This window comes from Hoplias malabaricus, chromosome 1 (assembly GCF_029633855.1).
Source record: "Hoplias malabaricus isolate fHopMal1 chromosome 1, fHopMal1.hap1, whole genome shotgun sequence".
Classification (NCBI taxonomy): domain Eukaryota; kingdom Metazoa; phylum Chordata; class Actinopteri; order Characiformes; family Erythrinidae; genus Hoplias; species Hoplias malabaricus.
The window spans coordinates 85396735-85408477 of NC_089800.1; the positions used below are offsets into that span (position 1 = coordinate 85396735).

An 11743-nucleotide genomic window follows, 5' to 3' on the forward strand; every position below is an offset into this window, starting at 1 on the left:
ACTCCACAATATTGAGAGAGCTTTATACCTCAATAATCAACCCTTGGCTTTGGGTGTGATGTCATTGAGCTCATGTGTCGCTTCTCAAGAGTGACATAGGTGCGTCTAGTGGAAGTCAATAATAATAACAATTGTATAGCGTACAGTCCGCAGTGAAACCAATTTAAAGTATTTAAGAATGTAATTAAACCCAAACAAAAAGTTGTTGCTAAATTTTAAAGACTGTATAACGATTAATGAGATCCAGTTTTCTTCTTCCCACTGAAGCCTTCTCTCTCATCAGCCATCAGAGCTGTTTATTTATTTTAACTATCTCTTTAAAAAGGAGAGAATACAACAGAGAGCCGCATGGCTTTGAGATAATTTCCTGTGTGCTTGTGGGGGGTTATGTATCCCTGTGATCCCTGCAGGAGACATTCAGTCTCACCACAGAGCTTAAAGGATACCTGCTACCCCAGAAATGACCTGAGGAGAATGTGTCTTAGATTAATTCAAACCGTGAACGCCTGTCGTCCACGTCTGAAAGTTCGCGTGAACACTTTTATATTCACAGCAGCAGCTTCTCATTTCTCACCTTGCTTGAGCTTAGAGGCGAGCTGTTTTAAAGGGCTCATACTGAATGCTTTTGAAGTCACGCTCTTTTATTGTAGCGTGAATTCCAGTTCTCTTTCGACTCAGCGATTTTGACAGTCCAAACCCAACACATACTTGCTTGCCCTCTGGAGGCGAGAGACAATAACCTCAACCACTGTGTAAACATTGCTCAGACTTGAGCAATAACACAGGGCAATAAAACAGGCCAGCGACTGTGGTTTGGATGAGATTTTTTATTAGACTGTGTTTACTTTGCTTAACTTGCTTAGCTGAGCCAGCAGAGCAGCCTTTCTCTGCTTATTCTCAGTGTTGCCTCTACACACAGATCTAAACGTATTCATGTTATGAATGAATTAACCGACCACCAGTGTCTCAATGGCCACTGCGAAATTCTGTGGCTTCGGGGTACTGTATTCACAGGTTGATCCCATTTCTTATTTTGACCCCTACTCCTTGTCTCAGAGTGTCATCTTGCCGCTTGTAATTGAATTACAAGGTGTAGTGGTTAAAATCTTCAAGAGCTGGATACGTCATCAGAGCTCAAGTCATAAAGAGCAGTGCTTCATTCCCAGGCTACTACCCAGTAAACAATTAGCCGTTGATTCAACGTTGAAGTAATGTAATGACTGACGTCTAATCAACGTTCTCTTAAGGTTGAAAATGAAAGTTGAAAAGACGTCCAAACACAGACATTGAAAAGACGACTATTAGACGTATTTTGGACGTCCATTGACGTTATTAATTGGTCCCGAAATAAATTACGTGTATAAAACGTGTTTTGGACGTCCACTGGCGTTATCGGTTGGTCACTGCTTAACTAACTTACTTATTAAGATGGATTTTGGACGTCCATTGATGTTATTAATTGGTCCCGAAATAAATTACTTGTATAAAACGTGTTTTGGACGTCCACTGACGTTATCGATTGGTCACCACTTAACTAACTTATTAAGATGGATTTTGGACGTCCATTGACGTTTAAAATATGTCCTTGACGCACAGACTACTTTTAGACCTATTTTGAACGTCCAGAGACGTTCCTTGTTTACTGGGTAGCGAAGCTCCGTGACAGTCTGCAGTGATGTCAGAGGAGCGCTGCTGGTCTTTAGTTAAATCTAGAGCACACTGTACCTTCAGAATAGTTCCATAATCAAATTTTATCACCCACTCATATCTCTTCTACGATAAAAAGCTGACTTCAGAACTTTAATTTCCACCTTAAATGTTGCAGTAGCCTCAGATACAGGAATGTAATCGTTTCACAGTTAAAGGTGGAACTGGAAAGTTAGCCGCTAACTACAGAGATATCAGAGACATTCTCTCTGTCCGTCTACAAACTGTTAGACTATAATAGCTGTAGATTCACATCACCGTTACATAAGTGTATTTACGTTACTAATTGACTGGTTTATGACTTGGGCTTCACACGCACTCCAAACCGTGGTTTCTACACTTTTCAGAGTATCGGCACATGTCTGTATCTGGTAACTGAGGCTATGATACAAACAAAGATTAGTTTGAGAAGTACTGGAGCATGCCTTTATATTAACACGTCTATATATAGAGACTACGCTCCTTCCCCTCTTCCTCATCACCGCCCACGTTATCCCTGTCTCTTTCTCTTTCTTGCTGTTTTGCTGTTTCTCTCCCTGAGGTAGTGATCTTTCTTCTCCGCTTCCTTTCCTCTGAAAAGGTCACGAGCAGCCGTGAGGACGGTGGAGCCTCGCTTTAGCCGATCGTGCTGCGCTCATGGGCCATGACAGGCCAAAGCTACAAGCCCCACCCACTTTCTCTATGGCTTTCACAAGAAGAGGAATCAATTAGATTGTGCAGTGGGTTTAATCCCCAGAGACGACGGGGTTTATTTTAAACACTTGTCTCTGAAAAAGAAGGGGCGGTGAGGGAATGAGAGCTGGAGAAAATAGGGAGGTGAACACAAGAGGTAGAGAAAGTGGGGGCGGGGGGGTGACATGGAAAATGTAAGAGAGGAGAGAGATGAAGGGAGAGAGAAGGTAAGGAGGATGGAAGATAGAAAATATAATAGAAGATATGGGTTGGAGACCTGGAGAGAGGAAGGGAGAGTGAGAAACAAGCTAAAGAAAAGGAGAGAAATGGCAAGTGCTAGGGAAAGGGAGATGGGGGAGAGATGAAGGAGAAGGGTAAGAGAAAACGAAAGATACAGAAAATGTTAGGGAGGAAGTAAGGAAGAGAGAATGTTAGCAGGAGAGAAACTCTGTGTGTGTGTGTGTGTCAGAGAGAGCGAGAGAGAGGAGACCCTGTCTCTGGGCTCAGAGCTTCATTAGCATGGCTTTGAACTTTCACTTCAAACACAGAGGGAGGACGATGGCTCTAAATAATGCAGGAACGTGCTGCTGAAGCAGCGATCGGGGCTGGTGGGGGTGGGACGGTTGTTAGGGGTCACCTGAGGAACAGGAGCATCAGAGAAGAACAAACACATCCTCTCTGACCTCATGCTGACTGGAGCTCACTCGAGAAAGTTTGAAACTCTTTCCCGTTCCTCTAAAAAAGAGCTGGATCTGGATTGGTTTTAACAGAGGAGCGTGTGTAATGTAGCAGGGTGACTGTCTGTGAGGAGTGTAGTGTGTTCTCTCTGTGTCTGCGTGGGTTTCCTCCGGGTGACTGTCTGTGAGGAGGGTGGTGTGTTCTCTCTGTGTCTGCGTGGGTTTCCTCTGGGTGACTGTCTGTGAGGAGTGTAGTGTGTTCTCTCTGTGTCTGCGTGGGTTTCCTCCGGGTGACTGTCTGTGAGGAGTGTAGTGTGTTCTCTCTGTGTCTGCGTGGGTTTCCTCCGGGTGACTGTCTGTGAGGAGTGTGGTGTGTTCTCTCTGTGTCTGCGTGGGTTTCCTCTGGGTGATTGTCTGTGAGGAGTGTGGTGTGTTGTCCCTGTGTCCGCATGGGTTTCCTTCGGGTGACTGTCTGTGAGGAGTGTGGTGTGTTCTCCCTGTGTCTGTGTGGGTTTCCTCCGGGTGACTGTCTGTGAGGAGTGTGGTGTGTTCTTCCTATGTCTGCGTGGGTTTCCTCCGGGTGACTGTCTGTGAGGAGTGTGGTGTGTTCTCTCTGTGTCTGCGTGGGTTTCCTCCGGGTGACTGTCTGTGAGGAGTGTGGTGTGTTCTCTCTGTGTCTGCGTGGGTTTCCTCCGGGTGACTGTCTGTGAGGAGTGTGGTGTGTTCTCTCTGTGTCTGCGTGGGTTTCCTCCGGGTGACTGTCTGTGAGGAGTGTGGTGTGTTCTCCCTGTGTCTGCATGGGTTTCCTCCGGTTGACTGTCTGTGAGGAGTGTGATGTGTTCTCTCTGTGTCTGCGTGGGTTTCCTCCGAGTGACTGTCTGTGAGGAGTGTGGTGTGTTCTCTCTGTGTCTGCGTGGGTTTCCTCCGGGTGACTGTCTGTGAGGAGTGTGGTGTGTTCTCCCTGTGTCTGCGTGGGTTTCCTCCGGGTGACTGTCTGTGAGGAGTGTGGTGTGTTCTCTCTGTGTCTGCGTGGGTTTCCTCCGGGTGACTGTCTGTGAGGAGTGTGGTGTGTTCTCTCTGTGTCTGCGTGGGTTTCCTCCGGGTGACTGTCTGTGAGGAGTGTGGTGTGTTCTCTGTGTGTGTGCGTGGTGTTTCCTCCGGGTGACTGTCTGTGAGGAGTGTGGTGTGTTCTCCCTGTGTCTGCGTGGGTTTCCTCCCACCGTCCAAAAACACACGTTGGTAGGTGGATTGGTGACTCAAAAAGTGTCCGTAGATGTGAGTGTGTGAGTGAATGTGCGAGTGTATGTGTTGCCCTGTGAAGGACTGGCGCCCCCTCCAGGGTGTGTTCCTGCCTTGCGCCCAATGACTCCAGGTAGGCTCTGGACCCACCGCTAAGGGTTACAGATAATGAATGAATGAAAAGCAGCATAAATAAAATGTAATCTACCTTCTGAACTCAGTAGTAGTGTTGGTTACATCGCTAAATAAAACTTAATTTGTCACTAGACTCTAATATTAGGTTTAAGAGCATCATTGGTATATGTCAATAACATTTTATGTTTTGTGGCTCTATGAAAGGCCTATGTTTACATCATTAGACCTGGCTGTTTTTCCTCTGATCTCAGAGTGTTAGAGGTTCATCCTGATCAGTTTTATTTAATCTTTTTTATTCATTATTACACCATTTCCTATCAAGCTGTCAGATCTGCTCTCAAGGGATCTCAGGGATGACGTGGAGTATTTCTGATCCCAGCTCATGAACACTGTGACATGGGATGACTCACACTCAAGTCGCTGGGCTCGATTCCTCAGTTCGGCAGCGCGCTTTTCATGATAACAGCCTGTAGACAGAAGTCAACACTGCTGAGGATTAAGTCTGACTGAATTACACTCAGTCAAATACGACACTGCTGGACTTTATTCACCTGTCTGCACAAATATACGTCTGAAACCCTAGTTTCTTTTCTTTTGTGCAGTTCAATCCTCTCCTCAGATGTTAACATGATGATGATGGGCGTGACTCTGCTCTGTGCCCATGACTAATGGCCCTGTAGATTAAATAGATGACAGATTTGTAATTAGAGTTTAGACAGGGATTTGGAAGCTTCGTTTTTTTAATCCCTTGTTGATTGTATGAACTTGGTAATCTGAACTGACCTAAGGCCCAACTGATATGAAACTGATATTAGTGGGCCACCAGTTTCACGTCCAGTATAATTTCATGTCTATAATTTAGATTTGCATTGTATTCTCTAATTGACCAATTAAAGTACTAGTTGGCTTCTAGTCTGAATTTACACCTACATCTCTCTCTCTCTCTCTTTCCTTTTTTCTTTCTTTCTCTCTCCCTTTCTTTTTTCTCTCTCTTTATCTCTTTTTTCTCTCTTTCTTTCTTTCTTTCTTTCTTTCTTTCTTTCTCTTTCTCTCTCTCTCTCTCTTTCTTTCTCTCTCTCTCTTTCTTTCTCTTCTCTCTCTCTCGCTTTCTTTCTTTCTTTCTCTTTCTTTCTCTCTTTCTTTCTTTCTTTCTTTCTCTCTTTTTTCTTTCTCTCTTTCTTTCTTTCTCTCTCTCTCTTTCTCTCTCTCTCTTTCTCTCTCTCTCTTGCTTTCTTTCTTTCTCTTTCTTTCTCTCTCTCTTTCTTTCTCTTTTTTCTTTCTTTTTTCTTTCTCTTTCTTTCTTTCTCTCTCTTTTCTTTCTCTCTCTCTCTCTTTCTCTCTTTCTTTCTCTCTCTTTTTTCTTTCTCTTCCTTTCTTTTCTCTCTCTCTCACACACACATGTTCACTTCTCTCTTCATTCACCTTACTCTTTATTCTGTCTTCTTTTTTCCCTCTCATTCTTGCTTTCTTCTTCATGCTTTTTCTTCTTACACTTTCTTCCATCTGCCTCTGCCCAGTCTTTTCTAATTATTCTCTTTCTCTCTCTTACTGCCTCTCTTGGTTTTTCTTCTTTTCTTTTTTTATTCTCTCTCCCCCATCTCTTCCTCCCTTTCTTCCTTTCTTCGAATAATTCATTCACTAAAAATGTTTTTAAAAAAATACAAAAAACCCGATATAAATCTTTATTTTCCAGTTTTTGTTACAATCTTTGGTCAGTGATTGGTCAGTGTTCCTGTTTTTTAAAAGGAGCAGGTTACTGAGAGATTAATCCTGTAATCTTGTGTCTGCCATTTTACCTTTTGTTTCCCTGTAGCCATCGCCTCCTCCTTCGTCCTCCAGAGGCAGAGGAAAGTTGTATTTATTTCCTATGAAGTATACTCAGTCTTAATGGATTTACTGTGCTGGGCCCTTTTGTCTTTCTTGACTGCGAATGATAGTCTCAGCGGGCTTTTTTTACGGCTCTATAAGCCTGTGAAAAGCAGAGGGTGACCTGAGGTCAAGCTCTTCTAAGTTGGTCTGGCTCTCTAAGAAACGCCCAGTCGTCCTCGCTCTGTTTGTTTTTGTGAAGATTTACCCGCGCCCAGCCATAAGCTTGTGTTCTCAGCTGTTTGGGCTAGCATCTCGCTAGCTGGAGTTCCAGCAGATTTGGGCCGCTTAGCGCATCATCAGGGGCTTCACGCCTCTAAAGTCAAGCCTGGCTGGGAGGCTGTCCAAAGTAAATGGAGGCTTTCAAATGCTCCTCAAATGAATGATTAGGATGCAGTCCAGGCAGAATGTTGGTAATCCTCTGTTACAGTAGTGTAGGGGGAAGATGGTAATGTCCTGCTGCGTACTAGGTTCCAGGTAGCCCATTGGACTGGGGGGGATGCTGTTCCCAGAGGATTTTTGCTGGCCAACAGCTCATAGAAGACTAATGCTGTGTAATTAGGAGCCCCCTCTGAGCCGATCACACAGATGTTCTCTATGGCGCGGCTCCAGATTTGGGCATAGCTACATGGGTTTGATTGCTTCGTTGTCAGTGTGTATTTGTGTAATGTCACTGGAACACGCCCTGACACTCATTCCATAGGGATTTTAGTGGGATTATTATAATGATAATAGCATACTAACATACTTTGCATGGATTGTGTATTGATCTTAAGCATGATGTGGGTAATTCTTGTTTTGATGTGGCCCTTATGCTCTGAATTTTACTGGGGTTTTTGTGCTGTGGATGTACGTGTGGCACCTATTACATTTTGTACGATTTAAGAGTGTCAACATTTGAACCCATGGGCGAGGATAAACCCAGATCAGTTTGGCACGTACTTTCTCCAAGCGGAGTGCTGCAGCTTATATCCAAACTGCTGCTGTTACAACATCATTGTACAGCTCTAAATGCCTGAAGGAGAAGACTAACTGCCATTTCTGTTACATCAGCTAACAGATGCCTGCACGCCCAAACAGCCTTTGGATGTGGCGTCACCCATTGGATGAATGTGCAGTGTTCAGCTGATGCAGCTCATGTTTAGATGGTTGCACCATTCAGCTGTTCTTTAACGCACCCCGGAGAGGCTCTGCACACATTCACACCGTCACTTACAACTATGGACAATTACATATGGCCAATCCACCTACCAACGTGGGTTTGTGGACTGTGGGAGGAAACCGGAGCAGCCAAAGAAAACCCACATATACAAGGTTCGAACCCATTGAGCTGTGTGACCACGACGCTAGCTGCTGCAAAACCGTGCCGCCCTGGTGCCTAATTCATTCATTCGTTCATTCATTATCTGTAACCCTTATCCAGTTCCGGGTCACGGTGGGTCCAGAGCCTACCTGGAATCATTGGGCGCAAGGCGGGAATACACCCTGGAGGGGGCGCCAGTCCTTCACAGGGCCCTGGTGCCTAATATCTTGTGCTTAATTCTTCACACTGCTTGTGTTGCTTTTGCTCCGTTTAACCTCATTTTTGCACAGTCACATAAACATGGGTCCATCGCCGTGATTGGAGAGACTCAGACGAGGAGGTGGGACTCTACGTAGGATGCAGCCCAAAATCCGAAACTCACTTGATTGCAGACGTAGACTGGGATGTTTTATTACACAGTGTGTTGCTATTGTGTAGATACAGGGTTTTAAAATCAAATCCTTTTAGAATTGATTCATTGATCAGAACCGATGAATCGTCTCACCCCTAGTCCGTACTGGATGTGATGCGGCTTAGAGTGGTCCTGCTGGTGACTGTAAAAGAGCAGCGTGGGCCGTGTGTAAGCGGCTGTTACTCTCGCTCTCTCTCACTCGCTCTCCTCCCGGCCCCACTGCTGGAATGCCGGCTCGATTGTTGTGGATTTAACGCTAGACTGGAACTCAAAAGGCTGTGTCTAAACAGGGCTGCGCGAGGCCTTCGCCTGTTCAAAGAAGTCTTTGTTGATGCACTCTGCTCTCCGTACTCATGAGGGGGGAGCTGGCAGGGATGAGTCCTAATGAGATGATTTAACCCATGTTGTGCCTGAGTTAACTCCAGGAAACGGGCACAACCTGTTCCAGCAAATCACAGATAGCATGCACTGGAACGTCGGCCGTCGCCTCTGTCGCTGATGAATGTGTTTCTTTGTTTGTTTGTTTTATGAAATAAGCCAGAGGTCTCACGTAATGTTTTATTCTTCCACAGGGTACTGCGCGGCTGGTTGGAGATTTGCCATCCCCCATCAGCGGTTACCTGCCACCGGCACAGAAACCTGAGGCTGTGGTTCATGCCATGAAGGTATGGCTTATCTGCTATAACCTCAGTAGTAATGGAGTCATCAACACTGCACAAAGGTTTATGTATGCACTGCCAGAACTTATACCACAATCCCAACGTTGAAATATGATTGGTTCAAAAGCATTTAGCCCCAAGATTACTATGAGGCCTATAATAATAATAATAATAATAGTAATATTGATCTAGAGTATTTTAGGACGTATTTAGGAGTTCTAGGATTTAAAGGAACACTACTTAATATTTTCACATTGTGATGCTTTATTGAGCTGTAATAGGGAGAACAGAGACTCTCTCATTGATACTCCAGGCACAGCACTGCAGAAACTGCACTATGTAACTTCTAGAGGAGGAGGAGGAGGGTAGGAAACGTTCTCCCCATTGCGCTGGTTAATTAGGTTTGACAAAAATTGTCATGGGCGACACGTAATATCGGTGTCACACAGCTTCAGGGTCTTGGAGGTTGTGGGTTTCGAGCCCCGCTCCGGGTGACTGTCTGTGAAGTGTTGGGTGTGTTCTCCCTGTGTCCGTGTGGGTTTCCTCCGGGTGACTGTCTGTGAGGAGTGTGGTGTGTTCTCCCTGTGTCTGCGTGGGTTTCCTCCGGGTGACTGTCTGTGAGGAGTGTGGTGTGTTCTCCCTGTGTCTGCGTGGGTTTCCTCCGGGTGACTGTCTGTGAGGAGTGTGGTGTGTTCTCCCTGTGTCCGCGTGGGTTTCCTCCGGGTGACTGTCTGTGAGGAGTGTGGTGTGTTCTCCCTGTGTCTACGTGGGTTTCCTCCGGGTGACTGTCTGTGAGGAGTGTGGTGTGTTCTCCCTGTGTCTACGTGGGTTTCCTCCGGGTGACTGTCTGTGAGGAGTGTGGTGTGTTCTCCCTGTGTCCGCGTGGGTTTCCTCCGGGTGACTGTCTGTGAGGAGTGTGGTGTGTTCTCTCTGTGTCTGTGTGGGTTTCCTCCGGGTGACTGTCTGTGAGGAGTGTGGTGTGTTCTCCCTGTGCGTGGGTTTCCTCCGGGTGACTGTCTGTGAGGAGTGTGGTGTGTTCTCCCTGTGTCTGCGTGGGTTTCCTCCGGGTGACTGTCTGTGAGGAGTGTGGTGTGTTCTCCCTGTGTCTGCGTGGGTTTCCTCCGGGTGCTCGGTTTCTTCCCACGGTGCAAAAACACTGACTCAAGTGTCCCTAGGTTTAAGTGTGTGAGTGAATGTGTGAGTGTGTGTCGCCCTGTGAAGGAATTCTCACCACTGCGTACACCCACCGCAATTCTGAGCTGGATAAACGGTTACAGACAATGAATGAATGAATAAAAAGGTGTCATTTTACAAAATATTATCATGTGTTTGGTGTGTTAAAATAATATTAATCATGCACTCCCACAGGGGGACACTGTCTGCTGCAAGTTTATATTTTTATTTTTATTTAATTTATAATTTAATAATGGAAGCTCATGGAATAAAAGAGGAATCAGTAACAAATGTTCCTGCTGAAGTATGGTTAGTCCTCACTGGCTGTGATGAGAACGGTGGGACTCCCATGACCCTCCTGATTTTATCCTGTGTTGTAGGTGTTGGAGGTCCATGAGAATTTGGACAGACAGATCCCTGAAGACTACGAGGAGGATCTCAGTGAAAAAGAGAAAGCTATTGTCAGGGAGATGTGTAATGTAAGTACCAATGGGGGAAATGGAGTTTTAATTTTGACACAGGTAAATCAGAAAAGCTTGATCAGTGTGTAATATTTATAAGTTTTTAATCTGACTGAAATACACTGCTGTAGGCACTGGATTGAAATGTCTTTTTTTCTTTTTAACTGCAGCATAGAAGAAGAAATCATCTGTTGTTCAGATGCCCATGCCTAATTTTTTAATGTCATTAATACACTATCCTGGTTTTACCTTTTAAATCGGCTGTAGTACTGCAGCATTTACTCACTATGGTAAAATACAAAGTCGTAGCCCACTTGTAATATACAGAAAGTGTACAGCGATGTGCAAATCAGTGAAGAGATGCCACTGACTGTGAATTTCAAGGATATTCCGTTTAAATCAAATGGTCCAGTTGCATAAAGACTAAGCACCACTTAATGGACCTCCATGAATATTTCACATTATTGTAGTTACTGACATATAAAAGTATGAATTAAAATGAAAATAGCAGCTTAATTTGCTTTAAAACTGACAATTTTATTAAATTGACGGAAAAACCCGAGCTCTCTACGGAAATTCTTGAACGCGACCGTGACGTCACTGGTGGACAACAGCTGAACAACGCCGCGGTAAAACACCGTTATGACTGACTGTTATGACAGTATCTAGCTAAATAACCAACATTATTCATGACAATAGCCTAGCAATAAGCTAAACTCAAATGTAGAGGTACCGTTATTCTTGTAAATGTGATCGAAGTCGAACTCGAATTCATCCGACACTATAAACCTCCGTAATGCAGCTACGTAGCCGAGTATAATCTGAGCACCGAGTTTAGCGAGTCAAGCTAACGTTAACTAACACCAACTAAAACAGGCGAAGTGAGTGTCCTTACCCTGTTTACCTCCATGTTACAGAGGCTCTTGAACACCTTTCGTTGGTGTCCTTACATGCCCATATTGTTGGAAAAGCGCCAGTGAAATGAGCTACAGATAACGGAGTGAGCGGATGGTCCTTTCCAAAGTGCCCGTTTAAAGTGGACAATTTTTACTCCATTTTCTGGATATTTTGGGATCTTTGGGCCATTTGTTCACAGATGTCCCACTGTACATTGAATGATTGCAGCCAAAAACAACACACCTTTTCCTCATTTTGCATTAAATTAAGTGCAGCTTCTAGAGTTGTTGTCCACCATCTACGTCACAGGCAAGACGCCTATTAGAGTTTCCCAACACCGTTGGGGGGGGGGGGGGGGGTAACGGTCTTTTAAACCTTATTCCTTCAATTAGTAAGAAATAACATGTTTGCTGACTCTCAATAAACACAAGTTAGGAACTCATTCCACTGTATTTATTTGTTTGACACTTTCATATCGCTGCTGCTTAGCCTTTAAATTTCCTCAGAGCAAAAGTTCCAATTTTTATAAAGCCCTAATTCTG

General features: G+C 44.7%; 1 protein-coding gene across 1 annotated transcript in view; it reads left to right on the plus strand.

Annotated features, from left to right (window-relative positions):
- The window catches only part of ccdc85ca (coiled-coil domain containing 85C, a), a 65464-nt gene that overhangs the window by 50271 nt on the left and 3450 nt on the right, over positions 1-11743 (plus strand). Inside the window, exons 4-5 of the mRNA XM_066675837.1 lie at positions 8584-8676; positions 10224-10322. Of these exons, the coding sequence (XP_066531934.1) occupies positions 8584-8676; positions 10224-10322 (192 nt within the window). The remainder of the gene's footprint in view (positions 1-8583; positions 8677-10223; positions 10323-11743) is intronic.